Source organism: Aythya ferina (genome assembly GCF_964211825.1).
Source record: "Aythya ferina genome assembly, chromosome: Z".
NCBI classification, from domain to species: Eukaryota; Metazoa; Chordata; class Aves; order Anseriformes; family Anatidae; genus Aythya; species Aythya ferina.
Window position 1 is genome coordinate 42,699,912 of NC_140299.1, and position 20,979 is coordinate 42,720,890.

Genomic DNA, 20,979 nt, shown 5'->3' on the forward strand with positions numbered 1-20,979 from the left:
CTTGCCATGATGCTCTGGGACCAAACACATCCCCATCCACAGAAGTGCTAGTACATAGGACAGGATGTAGCCTCCCAGAAAAATGAGAGCCAGCTGCCAGTACAGCCCCACGTCTGCTTCCCAAGATGTCAGAGCAGAATGGCTTTCTTCAGAAGTGAAATGTGTCACTGTGCTCTGACAAGTTTAAGTTTTGCTGTTCAGAGATTTTCAGTTACTCTTACTGAACTCAACACCAGCGTAGGGAAATAGTTTTGAGACATTAAACTCAAAAACCAAAGTAGACTAGATACTCACTCTGGCTGGGTATTTGGAGAAGATAAACATCAAGACAACATACATCACAAGCCCACCAAAAGAGATCATCTGGCGGGATCCCTGTTTTGCTGTGTCAAAGACAAGCCAGAGGATGATAGTTACGATAAGAGCTGCACACAGCACCCTGCAAGAGAAAGTGCCAGGCGTAACATTGTGAAGGAGACCAGACATTCCTTCTCCCCCTGTCACCTCTACATTTACATATGTCTATGAATGAGAGCTCTGAGCACGTTTTAAGCTGAAATGTTTAGCAGGAACATAAGTAGGAAATCATTTTTACTTGTGCTACTCATGCTACTCTAACAGCAACATCCCTTGCTGGCATCTAGAATTGTTCTCTGACCACGTCCCCAGAGTCAAAGTGTGGGAAAAAAAAAACAATAAAACACAAGTGACTTTTGTCTGAGCATTATTTCTGTTAAATGAAATGAAAATCTTTTCTCACTCTATCCTCCTTTTCCCTTCCTGTCATCTCTCTTGATTCATTTCTTGGATCTGGGCAGGTCAGCCTAATCGTGTGGTTTTCATTTCATTTCATTTTCATTTCATTTCATTTCATTTCATTTCATTTCATTTCATTTCATTTCATACTATATCCTGTAGTTTAACTGGTGGGCCTATGAAACTGACTTACTTTGCAACTGGCTGTAATCTGTTCAAAAAATATCTTTTAGTCATAGCAATTTTAGCCATTTTAGAAACAATAACGAGAGCACTGTTCACATCTGTGTTCAGTGTTTCTATGGTCCCCGCTAACATAGAACTGTGTTTGGTTTCCTTATTAGGGTAACTATCCCAACGACAGTCTGAGGGACAAGGAAATACATCATCCCATTTACAGAGAGAAAGATTAAACACAGCCCCAGTTCTTTCATGTTAGTTGTGTCTAACTGTTGTTTAGCTTCCAGTGATATCAGTGGTACCTAGATACCCAAATTTTGTTTTTAGGCCTGGATCAAAAATACTGCAAACTAGCTCCACAAAATGTTTTGTCCATTGCAATGCTAAACAACACTTTCTGCACCTGAGAGATTTTCTGTCTCTTGCTGGAATCTGTGACCTACAGTTAAGCATTTAATCTGACACACACCATTTACAGATTGCAGCCTGCATAATACAGCACTTACGGACCCTGACTTGTCCCACCTGCCCATCAGAGGTCTGCTGGTCTTTGTGCTCCTCCTCTCCCCTAGAGATGCTGCCAAATTGTCTAACATAGGTACTCGTGTGCAATCGCTCTCTAACGTGACTCAGAAGCAGAAGGACTACAACCTTTATAGCATCTTTCTTTGAAATTCCTGCTCCTGGGGTAAAACCATATAAAAATCTTAAATAAAAAAAAAAAAAGATTCGTGTTCATTTGCCTGAACCCAGAATGACTCTTCCTTACAGCTTTTTCTTCCTCTGAGAGAAGGTGATGTAACTGAGAGCAAAGGTGACTGACCACTTTCATTTTCTTTTTAAGGATTTTTTTTTTTTTTTGGCCTTTGGAACCTCTGTGAGCCTCCTTTCACACTCCAGTTATGTGTTAAATATTCCTGATAACTAACTGCTAAGGAATATTTGGAATAAAAAGCAACCATAGCTAAATATCTACCATTTTTATACTGGATAAATGCCTACCATCCCAAATAAGATTGTACGACACCAAATGTAGCTGGTATGTTTTGACTCCAGAAGATTGAAGTAAAAAAGCTTAGAGATCATTGCTGTGGGGGTATGTGAACAAGTAGTGCTTAGATAACAAACTTCAGTTCTCTGAACAACCAACAATAACACATTTTGGCTTGTAGAATGAATACAGCAGGCATTTTCTTCCTGTAAATATTCTTGATGCCTGACTACTGCATTAAAATATTAAGGGTGTGCCTGACATCTCCAAACTGGAAAAAAAAATAATTGTTCTACAAATATCGTTTGGTTTTATTGCATTTTCTTTATGATTGATCTATCTTCTGGTGCTTATGGGCCATAAGTTTAAAGAAAGATTTAAAGGTAAATTGACCTAACACTTTATTCTGTTGTATAAGTACGTAGTCATTCATATTTACCATTTCAGCCAAAACCACTGTTTCTCCAAATATCTTTCTCCAGGAGAAAAAAATGCAGCAATTCTGTCTTCATACTTCACTACTAAAAAATCCCAGCAGATGAAGAAGACAGCTAGGACAGTAATGATGAGGAGAGGAAAGGCCCTCTGAAAATTCAAGCTGCAGGCCGCAATAACTACTGCCACGTAAGCTGCCACAGAAACAAAAACACATATGTCAGTTAGGTATGGTCTCTTTGAAAACGGAATCAAATCTTAAATTCAGAGTTAAGGATGTGGTTAAAGTCAGGCCTGTGCTTATCTTTTGAGTGCCTTGAGTGCTTTACTGACTCTTGGCCTAACTATTGAGAAATTCGGCTTTCATAAATAGTGTTGTTATTTATGTTCATTGATATGAAACTGCATTGCTGGAAAATGGTGAACTGTTCTTTGGTGACTTTCTTTTGTAGAAGCAGAATATATATACTTTGGCCAGGTCAAGTTCATATAAATTACATCAATCACTTTGCACATCTATATAGCTGCTTTTTTTCCTGTGTAAAAGTAGTGAATTAAAGAAAATAGATCTTGTTTCTTCTTTCACAAGAGGATGATTTTATCCAATAAAATTTGAAGAAACATTTAAAAGCATTTGCCTATTGCCTGATTTGATGGCTCTCTGAAGTAACTGGGAAGCTTAAAAGCAGTTTATGTATTTATTTCATAAAGTAGGTATTAATCATTTGTCATTTGGCAGTTTCAAACCAGCCTACTGAATAATTAGGAAAGTAACAAACAAGAATAATTGAATGACTTTGCACTACATGCTGACATACAACACAGCATTGCTTAAAGCAGACATTTGCTGTAGGTGTTGAGTGATATGGGTCAGAGCAGAAAGCTTTAATTTCTAGCCTGCTGACTTACACTCCATCCAGGTTGGTCCCTGATTCTTTTTAGAGTGATTTCATCGATTTGAGCAAGTTCCTAACACTGTAATTTAACTAGCTTCTTGAAGAGGGCTAGTAATTGAGTAGACATAGAGACTGAACTACCCTTTTTTCCCCTGAAAAACAGTTAGTCAGAGTTAAAACATGCTAGAGGAGCAGTGTAGCAAAATTTTGGTTTTGTTATATTTAGAAATGAGTGGAGGTTTGCAATCTGGAACTTTCTCTGGGACTAAATTCACTTTTACCTCCTTTCAAATGCGTTTTTTAAGACAGGCAAGAGTTTTTGTATCAGATACAAGAAAAAAATAATCTACAACCTTGTATAAGTATGTAAGTAAGGCTTCAGCAACACTAAACGTAATATACTGTACCTGTTATTAATATTCCATAGATCACGTAGTTAATTCTGGTTTTATGTTTCTTGCAAAAATCACAGGCTTTATCATATTTCTTTTCTAAAGGCCTAGGAAAATGTGAAAAACAAACAGAACAGAAACTTGAGCTATAGATAAAAAAGGTAGTTTCCCCAGGAACATCAGGTTAAATTGACAAAAATTTCTCCCTGGAGTATTCTTCACCACAGTAAGAGATAAATTTGGAACCCTAAGTGCCAAAGAAAATAATTTTGATATCTTCAAAACTTTTTTTGGGGGGGCGGGAATTCTCTTGTTTGATGTTAAACAAGTAAAAAGGAAAATCTGCCAGCTATCTAATGGGCCAGTCTGTCAAGAATCTGGAGGGCTGAAGCTAGTAGGCCAGTTATGCCAGCCTCCACAATACAGTTCTTCCACAGAGGCCTGTTTTACAAGGTTAGTGCAGACTAGATAGGTAGATAAAGATTCTGTGTCCATTACTAGATCACAAAGGTTGTTAGTACAGCCAACACAGCTTTGCTGTGTGGAGTAGTGTTGCTATAGTTGCAAAGGCCCAAGGGAGTAGGTTAGAGAAGGTTTGAAGGAAGGCTGAAAAAATAGTTGTGTGACATTCCTATGAAAATATAACATTCCTAGAAAAAAAAATAATTTTAAAGGGTTTGTGTGTCTTACAGCATGTAGCTTCCATCGGCGCTTGTGGATGCAAAATAACCAGTATCAATCTAAAACATTATAGTGTTAACAGATGCTTCTGGATTTGAAAATTTATTTGTTATTTACACTAACCTTTAGTCAAAGACTCATCACTTCATGGAAGATGAAATGATTTTTAATATTTGCATGTCCTTTCCTAGTGTCTATTCTTCCACTTACAAAATACTTAATTTTTGTTCTTTTCTAATCTCACCAAGGGTAACACATAGTGATTTCATGAAGAAGCCTGAGATTTAGGGAAATAGAAAGTTAATTCAGCACAGATTTCCGATGTTAAATATACTGATGATGTGGGTGTATTTTAGTTACACAAGCTTTAGCTAAATAAGTGCCTCAGTATTCAAGCTGAAAAAGAAATCACGGCTATAGCTTATGTCTCTGTAAAGTGGTGCCTCATAGCCTTAATGTCTACAAAGACTGTGATAGGTTTAGAGTAGGTAATTATCCAGACTGTATTTGTTGGGAAACTAGCTGTAGCTGGGGTCAGATGCATGCTGAAATTCAGCGTGAATACTCTACTTTTCTGCACTTAAAAAAAAAAAAAAAAGAGAAATATTAATTTATATTAGCACTCAGCAGAGAACAAAAATACTTGTTCAGTTCAAAGAGCAACAGGATCTCTGAGAAATCTTAATTGCTTTTTATATTTCAGGTTTTCTTTGTTTATTTTTTATTTGTTTTCCTAGGAATTCCTTTTACTTCACAAATAATAATTCTTTGCTTTTACTTTTTAGAACATTAGGTTAGCCACTCAATCTCAGATATAACAGGAAAAGAAAAAAAAATGTAGAAATGAAAGACACTGGCATGAATAAGCCAGAGTGACTTTATCAAGTTTATTGTTCTTCCACCAAGAAAAAAAAAAAAAGAGAGAAAAAAAGGAGAAAATAGTTACTATTATCCATTACTATGTCTTTTGAGTTCTTTGGGATTTTAAATCATTATTTTAAGATTACAATTCTTTATAATTTCTTATTTAATCTAATATCTTCCTTTTTTTTTTTTTTTTTAGTGGTTATCATGTTGATATCAGCATATCTTAAAAATTCAGGCATAATATGTTATAAATGTACAGCTCTGTTCTGAAAGGTGGCAGAAAAAATCATCTTCCTAATGAAGTCCAGTTACTTTACTAAATAAACACTGTTTGTTAAAGGCTGACCCTAGGGGCTTAAAGTGCAGCACACTGCTGATGGCTTTTACTTAATAGATGTTGAAAAAGCACAAAAACATACTTATTTAAGTACATTTAAAAGAGAACTTTAATGTGAAACATATTTGTATACCAAAACTATTTTCCCTTTCATTTTGCATCTCAGAAATCCTTGTTCTGGTCTGCATGTACTCTCCAAGTGAATGCTACCACCTTGTGCATATTGCATATCATTGTTATCCAGACTGATCTTTCAAAGGTTTTGTGTCTCGGATCACAAGCTGTTCAGTTGAAAGAAATCAACGATGCATTTGAAATTAAGGGGCACTTTGTGAATACTTCTTTTAACCAGACACAAGGAATACATTAAATCACATTAGGGCATGCTTTTAGAGCTACTGTTGCCTTGTCAAGTGCTCAACATAAAAATAAACTTAGACCCCAAGAACAAATCCAACAACACAGGACAAGCAGTAGCTTGAATATAATTAAAATAGAGCAAAGTGGTCTTCAGCTTCCAGTCTGCAAAAAGCTTTTGCAGCTCAAGGCCATAATACCTTCTACTGTTGGAAGAACAAGGGGACATAGGAAAAAGGTAAAGCCCTTTGAGGGCTAACTCTGTTAGGCCTTGGGTCTCCACAGAAGTACAAATAAACCAAAATAAATGACAAACATACAGTATTTGTCAGAGGGCTGGAGCACCTCTGCTATGAAAAAGGCTGAGAGATCTGGGGGTGTTCAGTCTGAAGAATAGAAGGCTCTGAGGTGACCTTATTGCAGCTTTTCAATAATGAAAGGGTGCTTATAAAAAAGATGGAGAGGAACTTTTTGCTTAGTCAGATAATGACAGGACAAGGTTTTAAATGGTTTTAGGCTAAAAGAGGGGAGATTTAGATTAGAGGTTAGGAGGAAAATTTTCACTCAGAGGGTGGTGAGGCAGTGGAAAAGGTTGCCCAGAGAAGCTGTGGATGTCCCATCCCTGTAAGTGTTCAAGACCTTAGATGAGGCCCTGGGCACCGTGATCTACTGTGTGGCACCTTGGCCCATGGCAGGGGAATTGGAACTTGATGGTCAAAAACCATTCCAACCTGAGCCATTCTATGAAAATGACTATTTCATCTCTGATCCAGCTCTGCCTCTCTCAGGGCAGAGGCCAAGGTCTGAAGGGGGAAGACTTTGTACATGCACTTCTGTGCCAACATTTGCCTGTGCTATCAATTTACTTCTGGGTAGACACCCAGAAGTGGTGTCACTTGCCACTGGTGACTCTTAGTAAGTTGTTCTGGTGTTTGATCTATCAAATATAACCTTTTGTTTTGGTAGAGAGGACCCAAAGTGTTTAAACAAGAAATCGTTTCATGTTACATACTGCTACAGGAATGACAAAATTGCCAAAGAACACAGAATAGAAACAAGAGAAAATTCTGGTGATATCTAAACTTTGAAACAGTATCTTAGTAATATGATGTCAACAGCAAATCTGATCATATTAAGGAGTCTTTAAAGTTCTCTCAGTGCAACTCAGAAGCATAAATGACGTCACCAAAATTACTGTTTCTGTTTATAAGTGTATCATTTCTACAGGCATGAGATCATTTCAAGTAGTTCAGTTTGAGTTAGAGAAACTCCTATTTAGGAGCAAGTCAGTTCCTAGAATCATATAGTAGAAATGTAGGTTCAAAGCTGAAATGGCATAATAGAGTGCAAAAATAGAAATCAGCAGAAAAATTAAGTATGACTTCTATGGGGATTTATATGAAGTTTCAATATGACAGAAAAATATTTTAGACATTAAAAACATTAAAATAAAAATTGATGAAAATAAAAATGCAATATGAATAATAATTATATTAATTACAAATAATTAATATACAATATCATTAATTAATGTTAGTATAAAATAATAAGAATTACTAATTATAATAATTAGTAATAATATGTTATAACATAAAATAAAATTTGATGAAAATAAAATTTGATGTATTCTATCTCATATTCTTGAATTTCTTATACATGGTTTGTAGTTTTTGAGAAAATACCAATCCCCAAGTAAAATGTGTACTTTCACTGTGTAGTCATTTACTGCTACTGCTAATGAAATGTAAAATTTCTAACAGATCAAAATATTTTTTTTTTTTTTTTTTTTACATCTATTAATCTCATAATTTGCAGGGGGGTAAATAGGTTAATTAGCTATGTAAACTGAAGTAGTGAATCTGACAATAGTGAATCTTGCACTTCCTGCAAGAGCATACTGTTTAAGGCCTCTTTTAAAAATGCCCTTACAGAAATATTGAACATATAGCTAATTTTAAAAAGAAGTAAAATTGCTCCTTTAATTTGCAATGTTTTAGAAGTGTTCCATAATCATATGTCAGCTGAAAGGTATAATATTTTAAAATACAATGCGTTTCTGTATTACCCAAATTGTGATACAAAAGTCTGTGTTGCACAGGGACACAGCTGTAAACTTTTGAGCTGTTGCTCCAGATGCAGAAACACCGGCTGCTGATTGTTTAGGCTGGAATAAAGTGAATAGAACACTTACTCATCCAAATGACATTACCCTTTTAAGTGTGGTTGTTCCTCAGCTGCTGAGTTGTGTTTGTCTTCATGCAGATCACTCTCAATATTGACATATTCATCCTCCTGGAAAACAGATCAGTAGCAATGCTGTGAGAAGGGTGCACGCTTGTTAAGTAATGTGAAAAACAGAAATCCCCACAGGCAGGTGGCTGAAGCAGTCACAAGACTTCCTTCTGCATTGTGAGCACAGCTCTAACTCTCCTTTCTGCTGTCAGTGCTGTGATAACTAGCAGGCAAATGCTAGTTATCATGTTAGACCATGACTTCCAACTCACCAGTGTTGTGAGTTACAAACTTTTCCAAGACTTTCACACAATTTTGGAAGAGAAAATAAAGGACAAAAACCCTCTAGTGTTACTTGGAGTTAAAGAGGCTCCTGTACAAATTAGCATTGCATACCTACTGAAGAGCGAATGCTAAGGGTTGCTACTATGCTAGTATAAGTGCTAGTATATGCTAGAAGAGTGAATGCTAGTATGGTTGCCTACTGACCAGATCACAGAATCACAACATGGCTGAGGCTGGAAGGGAGAAGGGACCTCTGAAAATCATTTAGTCCATTCCTCCTGCCAAGCAGGATGACCTACAGCATATTTTTCAGGATGGCACCCAGGAGGGTTTTGGATATCTTCAGAGAAGGTGACGCCACAACTTCTCTGGACAACCTGTGCTAGTGCTCTGTCACCCTCAAGTGCTGAGATCGCTCAATATTTCATATTAGTGGCTGCCTGGTTTTGTTGCTTCTCTGTTTGCCAAACCTTAATATGGTTGAATGGAAATTTTATTTATGGAGAATGGTTAAATTTTAGGGGGGTTGTATTTTAAACAATTAGCTAAGTCAATTAATTTACTTCTTAAAAAAGCAACAGAAATTTGAAATTTGTCCTGACAGCACATTCTCATCAGAGATATATCTTTTTGCTCCACATAAGTCTGTCTCCTAATACATCCATATTTTGAACAAGCACAGTGTGATCTCAGCTACAAATTCATTAAAACTTGCACATTTTGCTTTCCGCTGGCTGTGCTGTGCATGGGGCAGGTTGGAGGTGGGGGGGGGAGGGGGAGGTATGTCTCCACAGCTTTTGCATGCAGGGCAGACTGGGTCTCTGTGTCCTGGCAAGGCCTGGGATGCTGGGGGCCTGCTGTCTCCAGGCCCATGGGCAGGCAAGCAGGGTGTTTGTGGCAATCTGGATTCACATGGCTTTCAAGAACAGGCACTTGTACTGATACCTTGCCTTTGCCCAAAAGCTTATTTCACTACATACTAGCAAATTCCAAAATGTATTGCTGTTTTGTACCTGGTTCTCCCTTTGTAGGAAAACACCCATTTTTCTTCCTATCCTTAATTAGTAACTTTAGGTTACTAATCTTACCTTGAAGTATATATTTGTAGTCTAACGTGGCAGTTTCTTATCAGGAATACCACAAAATTCTTCTCTTAATCTCTCATTCTGAATACTTACATCTTCTGGGTAGTTCTCATTTCTCTGCCAAAACCACTGTGAATTTTGTTCCAGTGCTGCACCAAGCATCAGGCTCTCTCTGTCATGCTTGGTGGCCATCCTCATGGCATATGGAAGCCACATGGTTCCCCTGACACTGCTGGGCAGTGGCACTATGCTGCTCAGAGGCCCAGTCGTGCCTGTCCCACCCGTGTGTACCTCAGTGCTCATGCCATGTGCAGGCTCTGTGGCAGGGCCTGTGGTCGACGGGGACCCAGGGGCTGGTGAGCCATGGGGCTCTTTGGCAACTGAAGGCAGCACAGCAACTCCACTGCTGTGTGCCTCGCTGCTGTCCTGCTTTCTGGTTTTAACACCCAGTCGGAGCAGCATGACCAGTCGTGCTCCGTGCTGGAGACTGCCACAAAAGCAAGCAGTGCTTTCCTTCCATGCTGGGTGATGCGCTACCCTCTAGGGAGGAAAAAAAACAGTGCAGCTTGCTGCAGTGGAAGGCGAAGTGGGAATTTACCTTTCCTATGTCACAATTATTTATGCCAGCCCTGTTCCCCAGGCTGCTTTTTCTATACCAGAGCATGCTGTGGAGCATGACCCTGCGTTTGGCCTGGCTTTTCTGCCCAAGCTGAGGCCTCCACTTACAGTCCTGGCAAACCCACTGTTTCTAGCAAGAAACCTGAAACAAAACAGCTCAGAGGCAAGAGACAAAGGACAGATGCATGGCCTCTAATTTAAATGGTATGTAGGAGTATGTACGTTGAAATTGCTATTCATTCCCTTACAACAAATCCCACTGAAACACAGATAGGAATCTCTCAGTCCTCTTAACTGAAATTTCTAGGGCAGGATGGGTGGGACTCATGGAGCTTCACTCCATGTTACATTAATTTCTTTCTCTCTTTGGTATCAACTATGAAATAGAGCAAATCTGAAAATACAGATGCTGCTGCCTGCTGAATTGCTATTATTTTGGTAGTTGGGAGCACTCCTCCTGGTAGCTATAGAAGATGGACTTCTCACCTGAGATGCAGTGAGTGAAAAGGGTATTGATTGATTGATTTTTTCCCTGGGCTTCAAGTTATGCCAATGCTTATCACATATGTTTGATTTTGTAGATAGAAAAAGCTCAGGCCTGTATTATAGATCAGGAGTTAGTTGTCCTTTCGGTTGAGGAGCTGTGCATCCAGTTTTGCAGACGACTGCACTCCCCATGGCACCTTGTCCTCTCTCCAAGCTGTAGCATGATGCTGATCACACATCCCTCCTCCATCTCTACCACCATCACCAACCCACCTGTTTTGTGTTATCCAGACCAGGCTCCCTTGTCCCTTTTCCCCATGATGTGTTGTCCTTCCCAGGGAAGGAGGATCACCTATTACCAGCACCCTGACTCTGTGAAATACACGGATGCCATAAAGTTCCTGGGTGATGAAAGCTGGGAAAGAATATTGGTCTTGAGAATGTCACCTATTTTTTTCTACTATTGATTCACTATTTTTAAATTTTGTTTCATTGTAAAAAGCATCAGTACATATCTTTTCATGTTGTTTACAAGGTATTTAGATTGGTATAGAATATTATTATGTTATTACTTTACTGTCACAAATTATTTCTTAAGTCTACGTTAAAAAGAGTAAAGAAAATCTGAAATCAAAGAAATTTCAAAAAAATCAAAGTGTTTAGAAAATTTGAAATCAAACCACTTTGTATCTAACTCCATGCAGTTGCACGAGGGAAAAGGAGAATGGATCCAAACCATTTTCTCTCTTTTTCTTTGGCCAAACATAAAGCCAGAACTGGCTCCTGGGGAGGTTTTGGTCCTTGATGAGTCACCAAAGCGCTGTATGGAGGCTATAGACTTCAACCACCAGGGTATAGCAAAGTCAGTCTGCTTCAGAGTCCCCAGATAAAGTCTTCTGCCTCAAGGCATGGTGTGTCTGAGAACGTCAGTGAGGATAAGTGTATCTGTAGTATATCTGTACAAAATACTGGCTGAATGTTTTCAGCTGAACCTTTTCAGTGGAAAGTGTGGATGTGGAAATATTAGTATATGACACTAGAAAAAAATACCTGTTCTATGTTGTTTTTTTTTTTTTAAACGTTACTCCAGCCTTTATAGTGTGGCCCACATACAATGTGGGCTTAGACAAAACTACTGTTAAAAGAAGTCAAAATAAACATGTTTTTGAAGTCATTTGTATTGTATTCTCATCTTTCTGTTTGGTTGGTTGGTTTATTTTCTTTGGTCTATCACAAGTCAGAGCTGTTGCCTCTAGCTTGAGTTTTTTTTTTGATATTTCCCCTTTTTCTGAAATCTCCCTTATTTTGGATGAGTAGGTATTTAACAATATCTATGACACCCTGTATAACTGAAAGACAGTATCACTAAAAACAGTGTTTCCAGGTAGACTCTCTCCAACATCACAGGAGAAAATACTTATAGTTCAACATCTTGTCTCCAGTATTCCCTCTGACTACCATTTCTGATGCCTGTTTTATATCTTGCACGAAGCCATTTTGGCATTAGAAAACATTTTATTTTTTTTTCCTGGATCCTACATATCCTTATCAATTTTCTGTTTTGTTTGTATATCTGTTGTTAATTTTTTTCTGAGAACAGAACTGGCTTCCCTTCAAGTTTATGAATTTTAAATCAAATTCATGTTTTGTTAAAATATCTGTATTGGATGTGCTATCACAGCAACTCACATTGAATTTGTGGTTTATGAATTTACATAAGGTTATTCTAATACCTGTATTTATTTTACCTCCCAAAGGAAAAAGAAGAAAAAATTAAAAAACATACCTTATTATTAAGTACAGTTTTGTCATTTTGTGAATTCTTAATTCTCTGTGAACTGTCGCCAATACTGTCCTGATGGATAATGTCCATGTCTTCAGTGTTATTCTGAGATACAAGAGCAGAAATTATATCAGTTCACATCAAAAGCTGAAAGCCTTTCCTGTGTAGAGTGAGAACTGATTTATTCTGATGCTTGCATTTCTGTGTTTTACTTTAGTCTTACAGAAGAGCCCAAAACTCAGTGTGCAAAACGAATGTGTTCAAGTCCTTGCACTGCTGCATAAAGCTTTTTTGGTCATGGGTGGAGCTTGGCTAATGTGAATCTGCTGTTTTCTTGATTGAAACTAACATCTTCTGGCAGTGCTGCCCTTTGCCCTAGGAGTGGTTTAGAAGGCTTACAAAGATGTGTCCCTTCTTCCCACCAATTCTAAAATGGCCTATTTGGGCCTCCCCCTGATGTTAGTACCTTTGTTCAAGACAATGCCATCTATTAATGCATATGTAGTAAATGCATTGTTTCAACATGTACTTCTATTGCTTCTGAAATAAACTCTCAGAGTGTCTTTATAGACAGCAGTTAGATTTACAGAATCACAGAATCACAGAATTTTCTAGGTTGGAAGAGACCTCAAGATCATCGAGTCCAACCTCTGACCTTACTACATAAGTTCTCTGTGGTATGCCTTTTATAAGATCACAGAATGGTTTGTGTTGGAAGGGACCTTAAAGATCACCCAGTTCCATCCCCCTACCATGGGCACATGGGCAGGGGACACCTCCCACCAGACCAGGCTATACCTCCAGGGATGGGGCATCCAGAGCTTCCCTGGGCAACCTGTTCCTCACCAGCCCCAGAGTAAAGAACTTCTTCCCAATATCTAATCTAAATCTACCTTTTTTTATTATTTATTTATTTTTTATTTTATTATTTTTTTTAAGTTTAAAACCACTATTCCTTGTCCTGACACTGTGCTCTCTGACAAAGAGTCCCTCCCCAGCTTTCCTGCAGGCCCCTTTTAAGTACTGGAAGGCCTCTTTGAGGTACTAGAAGATCTCCAGGTGTTCCTGGAGCCTTTTCTTCTCCAGACAGAATGACCCCAACTCTCTCAGCCTGTGTTTGTATGAGGTGCTCCCGACCTTTGTATTCATGGCCACAGGCCACATCTCCTGTGGCCTGTTATGACCACAGATCCAGGAACATGCCAAGTCAATTCTGAACTTAGCCAATCTGCACTGACGTAAGGAAGAAGGAAGTTAAAAACAAATTAGAACAAGTTAGATGGGCAGACCCTCTTCCCTCCAGGCTATGCTGAAAAGGTTACTGACTTGATCCATTTACTTTGAATGTTGGCATATATGAACAGTGTTATACAACTAGCACATTCTGTTGTACTTTACTGATTAGAGTTTCCTCCTTGCAAAATATTTGATTAAATGGCAAAGGCATGGGTTTATCTTGTACTTGCGCTCCTTCAATGTCTGTTTGCTTCCCTGTAGACAAGCTGTTTACTTGACCAGTCTTTTTGAATAACTACATTCTTTGAGCTTCCCTCCTATCTCCTCCTGGGGTTTTGAAAGATAATTGGTTTTATAGAGGGTACTTCTAGTACTTGCTTTTGGTGGCACTTTTAACAACAGCATCCACTCAAGAGTAGATTGTTTCCCACCCCTTCCAGGTAGTGATTTAAACAAATTGGATGTCAGAGAATCCAAACAGATGCTTTAACTGTTTTACATTTAAGAGGGGATCATTGCCTCAGCTCTGGAGACTAGAAACAGGGTGTTTAAGTAACTCAGTGAAAAACAGATGCTTCAAAAGCAAACATTTTAATGTAGCATGTTGGATTAGGTGGATTTTGTGGATTGCTTTAAGTCAATTGAAATGAAGTCACATGATTTATAGTTCAAAACTTTTTTTATTCTTTTAATATCCAATGCATCTTAAGACCATTAATCTGAGGTGTTCCAACATCTACTGTCTGATTAACCAGTGTCATCATTCTGAAGAAGCTTTAATGAATGTTAAATACTGAAATAAAAGGGAAAATTTTTGATCCATAATCATAGTTTTCATAATTTTCTGTCAGATTGTGAAATTCAGCATGCAGGATCAAGTGTTGTCCCAGAATGATGAATAAGGCATTATCCTTGCCTTAAAGTGAGGTTAAACAAATCACAAAGACAGGAGATAAGATAAATAAAAGATAAAATAAAAAATGTGTAGTGCCAGATTTAAATTCAGCTGCCTAAATTTTCATGAAACATTTTGAAATGGGCTGTAAATTAGGATCACCGATCCCTAAGTATGTTAGAGTTTTCTTTAAAAGCTTAAGTTGTCTGTCTTCAACCAGTAGGACAGTTGGATGGTATTTGAAATGCAGGATAAAAAAGTTTTAATGATAGACTGGCATAAGCTGGCTGTACAAAAGAAACAGAACAAGTAAGTGTATGAGGACCAGAAAGCAACATTCAGAATAACTGAAAGAGTGAAGATAACAAAGTGTACATGACCCCTGTCGTTGTGGCATTCAAAACATCTGTTGATGGCAAGCAGGAACACAGAGGATGACACAGACAAGAATCTTAAAAATATTTACATAGCCTGAATACAAAAAAATGTAGAGGTATGATTGGCTTTTACTATTTCTTACAAGAGACAGAGTGGTATGTCTTAGTATGAAAACACTTTTTTTTTTTTTTGGAAAGCAAATTTGGAAAATGGGAGAAAGGACCACATAGTTTCCTGCCTGTGTCTGATGGTGTTATATAGTGCAATGCCTTCATAATTTTCAAGGCAAATTATAACAGTGATGCCCATAAAATAGGAAATTCTTCACAGCGCATATACTCTTTGTTAGGCAACCAGACTTGAGTATCTAGGATACTGTGGAGAATGCTGATAAATGCTACAAGAAATAAATGTCATTTTTATAGATATATTGTTTGAATGGAATGGAGTATTAAAGCTGCATTTGTTAGGGCAGCACCTTATGCAGCATGCATAAAAGGCAGAGTTATATCTGAGATCCTTCCTCAGGTAAGCACCTTAACAGCATGGTGTGCTAGGCTACAAAAACTGGTTCTAACTGCTTAATGCATCATAACACTGTCAGTCAGAGGCTAGTGAACAATAAATATTTACTACCTGTTATCTGCCCTTTGCATTGTATTTAGTTTATTTTCTAACTCCCAGTTCCTCCCTGAGTCAGGGCATTTTTTTTGGTACCGCTTCCGATTACCACTCCTTTATGAGCCATCTCTTTTCATCCCTTGAGGGTTGTGTGACTTCTTGTTTAATGTCATTATTAGCAGAGATCTGAATCATCAGAATTAAATAAGTAAAACCATTGCATCTTAAATGGAAGCTGAACACAAGCTAGGAAAATGCTAACATCTGAGTGTTAGCATTACTGTCAGTGTAGCTGGATTTGTGAGCAGGCAATCCAGTGGGAAGCTGCAGTGTACCTCCAGCCAGCACCCTCAGAGAGAAGTTAACTGAATCAGATTGGAAGCAAGAGACACTGTAGCATCTATGTACATTATGACATTATTGTAGATATAGACACAATATATTACATCGACGTGTACATACTTAGTATGGAATGTCTTCCAGATAATGATGAGACTATGAGGATAATGTATCTGTTGATGATTCAGGTTCCTTAAATTGCATGACATATTTAAGGGAACAAAACAATTAAAAACCTGAATCTGATGGTTTAAACAATGCAGCAAGGTGTTTATTCTAGCTATGAGTTTGCATCCAAAGCAGGTAACTTTTCCATGTAGTCCTAATGTTTGCATTGGGGTTTTGTCCTGGGTACACTGCCTTGAAGTGTTTGGGCAGACTGATGGTGTGGATAGAGTTATGTGTCTTAAAATCAATACAAGAAACTTACACATTGTAATGCACCCAAATGGCTGCTAGTAACTGAGCCCTAAAATCAGTGAGAGATACAGTGCAGCTGTACATTTGGGATTTGCTTTCTCTTTTCCTTTGAGACCATTACAAGTTGTGAATGTGAGAAAAATGTCAAATAATTTTCTTCAGACAGGATCTTCTGTGAAGCTATTTTATTCACGATTACAGTGGATGGGTGTCCTGTCAATTAGGAGTACATTATAATAAATAAATCATAACCTTTTTTTTCCCTATTACCCAACACCTGATCACCTCCCCTGTTTCCTCATTGGCTGAGTACTACAGGTTCACAAGCTACTTGACGCATATATGTTTTTTTTTTTTTTTCAACCCTTTAATTTCTCACTCCCCTCCCCTCCCCCCCCCCCCCCCCCTTTATTTTTTTCCCTTTCTTATATTCTGAGAACCTGTGGTCTTTGTTTTACTGTTCCCACACTGCTCATCCTCTTTTTCTCAAGCTTCCACTTTATTTTGGAAGAGTGAAGCCTTCTACTGTCCACTTATCTAGTTAGCATTTCTCCTTATTACCTTATTATGTCTACACAACTATCTTGGAATACAGAAAATTAGTTCTCTACTGCAAAAACACAACTTACTTTTTTACTTGAATGAGAAAAGAAAGTTGCTTCTGAGTCTCCCAAGTATTAGCTGATATTTTGCAGGATCAAGCATTACAATAAATGTAATTGATGGCATTAGTAGAACTTTACACTACATGGATACATCTCTGAAGGTTAACATTGGATAACTGATTTTTAAAGTATACTATAATTTGGTTGAAAAAGTTTTACACTCCCATAATGTAGTGGAAATTCAATAATAACATTAAAGGATTTATGTTTAAATATCAATAGCCAATGTAAAATTTAAAAGAGCTCAAATAGTTATCCCCTTTAAACATTTGCATGACTAGTTGAAAGACACGTTACTTTATGTTAACGACCTCTTCATCCCATTAAGAGTCCCTGTACCTTATCAGGCAAAAGGCCAATCATTCTTGGCATAATAAAGCTCAAATATAATCCATTCAACAGCACTTGTTAGTATTTAACTGCTTTGTAATAACATCAAGAGCTGTTTTCTTAACATATTTACTTTATAAAACAAACTACCTAACTGGGGTTTACTTTGTCCCTGATTTTTTCTGTCACTTTTCAAGTTAATCATTAAACAGCTCAGGTACATCTGAAGGTACTTTTGGAGTGCAATCCCCCATTGGTACTTAAAAATGGCTTAAATGAATTTGAGAACACTTTTTGGTTTTGAAGATAGTATACTAGATATATACTAGAAAATACTATATCACAGAGGAAGAAAAGTACTGCTTGTCAAAGAAAAAATCAAATACAAGAAAATAGGAAAAAAATAGATGTGTTTCTTCTACACAGTGGCTTCTACCATGAAGTGGTTTTTCTTTGTTTGTTTGCTTGCTTTTGTTTTTCTTTATGCAGAAACTTACCTATTTTCTTCTGTGCTTACATTGCCAAGAGAGTGATTTATATGCTGAGTCAGAAATAGCATAAATGTAAACGTTAACTTCTTCTAATATTCCAAGAAAAAAATAAAAAATAACCAGAAAACCTGATTCAAGTCACAGACTTCATTAATGGCTAGTCTCAGTAATTTTACATTTAGATTACTTAAATCAGACGGGATGTCCATGCTCTTGCAAACCTCTGCTGCAAGTGGGCAAGGAACTACTGGGGTCTCTGCACATTGCCCAGGTGAAGCAGCTGTCCAAGGCAGGGAATTAACAAGTCACAGTTCTGTACTCCACAGAGACTGCTGAGAAATTAGATATTTTCTAGTTTGGGCTATTCAAGAGCATTTGGAACTGAGCTTCTGCAGCTAGAGGGGATGCTTCTTTCCTCTGTGACTCTGTATGCACAGATTTTGGAAGCTGACCTAAGCACCTATTTCTTGTGCAAGCAAAGCCAGGATGAAGTTCTCACTTAACTCAATCATTTGGACTGAAAGAGACACAAGTTCATATTGCTTGGATACCTGCTCTGAATCAGAGATGCAGTGAGGGCACTGTGATTACCCAGGAGAATGCCCTAACCACTGGGCTATCGTGTTTTAAGAGAGTTATCACTCTGTCTCCTCTTGAAGCTGTCCCACTTAGCGTGAATTATTAACTATTGACTGGAGTAGGGACTTGACCCTAGCTCCTTTACATTCCGCAAATATTCCCCAGCTGGCAGATTATCAAATCAGTCTCTTGTATGTGTGTCTTTATAGCCCAATGAATATTTAATTATTAAGACAGAGCACTTGTATATCTATTGGCGTTACAAAATATTCTGCACGCTTAGCTTCTGCAAACATTTTTCTGTATTATTTGAATAGTGTTGACTGATATTCATACCCACTATGTGCTGTCCTTCCTGTTAGCTGAGCTCTGTGACAGCATAAGGATTGAAGGCTGCAGGATGACATTAAGGGATACATTACCACTGGAGCATGCATCAGAGCACCAGGCCTTCCCCTGCCCACCCTACTTTCACTAACAAAGCACCGCAAACTGGCTTGGCTGTGGATTTATGTTGTTTATTCCTACTCTGATTCCTTTGAAAATGCAGGGGTGCCAATAGCACTGAGAAACGATAACTGACTGGTTAATAGGTTTTTGTTTGTTTGGTTGGTTTGTGGTGCTTCAGCTTTTGAAATCTGCATTTTTTAAATATTCATTAACATTCCCTCATGCACTTAATATGAAGAACCTTCTGTGTTGGCTCCTTACCTCCTCTCTGTGTTCTTCTCCAGAGCAGAACATGCAGTTATTTTATGTGTGGAAGAAAGAAGATATGCCCTACTCTGATTGTATGTTTGTTGTTGTTGTTGTTGTTTTTTTCATGTTATTAATACATATTGCTTTGATGAGATGTATGTCTGCTGCATAATTTTTGATCTCATCTTCAACAGAACTGTAAATTAAGTATCCTCATGAAAAAGCAGCAATTGATACAACAGGTAGGAAAACAGGATGTGTAGTTGTGAGACCTGTCAGCTTACCAAATATTACTGAGACAGGAGACTATTCAGAGATACCAGTATACCAGATAGCAGATGAAGGGAGCGAGACACTTTTCAGAGATATCAGTATACCAGATAGCAGATGAAGGGAGTGAGATGAGCTTATTCCTGAATGCGTCAGTTGTGGCTTTTTGTATAAGAACATTGTACTTTGGCAGGATATCAGCACAAAGCATACAAGGTGTTGTAAACTATCTGCAGACAGCAGAAATTGTGCTTTCTTTGTTTAGGGACTGAGGTAAGCCTTGTTCATTGTTTTTAAGTCTTTTCTCTTCCCCACAAAGCAAAAGAAACCACGCTTACCTGGAAGGCCAAATTGCGCACTCCTGTGTGATCACGGGTGGTCTCCTTCAGCTCCATGTGCCTAGCATGGACAGGAGAATTCAAGGTGTGTGCTGAAAGCTACTTGTGGCACAGGGCAACGTGAGCCACCATCCGGTTAATCCATCCACGAGGTGTCTGACTGCCATTCGAAGCCTGGTTGACTGGAGGGACTCTCAGGTTGCTAGCTCCACCTTCTCACTCCCTTGGACTGCCCCTTCTGACCTGTGTGAGAAACTCAATTCAAAGTTTCTTGGGATCAGAAGGGAGGATTTCTGCATGCCCCCAAAAGCTGTTATCTTTCTGTGTGATTCCCCAAAGCAAATATATGTATTTACATGACTTCTGGCTTTCCTCGTTTGCTTGGGGGAGCAAAAAGTGAATGGAAAATTTTCTCCACCCAGGTCTTTGAGATATCAGCACAGTTTTTGTCTCTCTCTCTCTCTCTCTCTCTTTTTTTTTTTTTTTTTTTTTTTTTTTTTTTAAAGAGCTATTTTCAAGTCAACTTTTTTTTGATGTTATCATGGCTATGTTTTCATAGTGGTTAGGTATTTCATCTAGCAACAGAAAACATGAGAAAAGGAGCAGCAACTCCAGGACCTTCAACAAATATCTGTTATGCACTTTTAGTTTGCATGACAAAATCTTATGACACAGGGTCATTTGGTTATCTGTCCTGACATAACTCACCTTTAACTGAAGTTTGGTTTTCAGGACTGTTAGTTCCAGTATGGAAAAGTTCCATTCTTAGAACTGCTAGATGGGTCTTCTAAACATGTTTTTAGTCACTATGGGCTTCTCAACAGCTCATTCTCTACAAGTTGACTGAAAATAGTAGAGCTCTTACTGACACTAATCTCTGACAAAAATTTAAGAAAAACAAAAATTGTTTCTTTGAAATGCAGCAACATATATTTACATAATCATTAGGTTCCTGAATTCGTAACTTTCTACATGGGGATTGAAAATGTTGAGCTTTTCTCTTTCTTGTGGGAAAAAAAAAAAAAGAAAAAAAAAAAAAAGATGTCCTGCTTTATGAATAAAGACACAATTGACTAGCATGACTAAATATATTTTTAGGAAAGAGCAGTTGTCTGAAAAATAAGGTGACGCATCTTTCTGAGGAATCATCTAATCATGTTTTAATTACATTGTGTATCATACACTTGCAGTATATGGTCTCTGAATCTAAGTATTGCTTAAAAAGAGGACTTTTTTTTTTCTTTTTTCTTTTTTTTTTTTTTTTTTCCTGTGCTTCACTATGAAATGCATAACTTTGAACACTGAAAAACAGAATATATAATTAAGATTTTTTTCTG

At 37.8% G+C, this 20,979-nt stretch overlaps 1 protein-coding gene across 3 annotated transcripts in view; it reads right to left on the reverse strand.

The window, feature by feature from the left end:
• The window catches only part of SLC28A3 (solute carrier family 28 member 3), a 43,366-nt gene extending 23,529 nt beyond the window's left edge, over positions 1-19,837 (reverse strand). For all 3 annotated transcript variants that reach the window (XM_084505138.1, XM_084505139.1, XM_084505137.1), the window contains exons 1-6: positions 19,643-19,837; positions 12,385-12,486; positions 8,102-8,184; positions 3,666-3,757; positions 2,367-2,556; positions 295-439 (exon numbers count right to left, since the gene is read on the reverse strand). In XM_084505138.1, the coding sequence (XP_084361264.1) occupies positions 295-439; positions 2,367-2,556; positions 3,666-3,757; positions 8,102-8,184; positions 12,385-12,486; positions 19,643-19,699 (669 nt within the window). In that variant the 5' untranslated portion in view covers positions 19,700-19,837. The remainder of the gene's footprint in view (positions 1-294; positions 440-2,366; positions 2,557-3,665; positions 3,758-8,101; positions 8,185-12,384; positions 12,487-19,642) is intronic.
• Between the last annotated feature and the right edge of the window lie 1,142 nt (positions 19,838-20,979).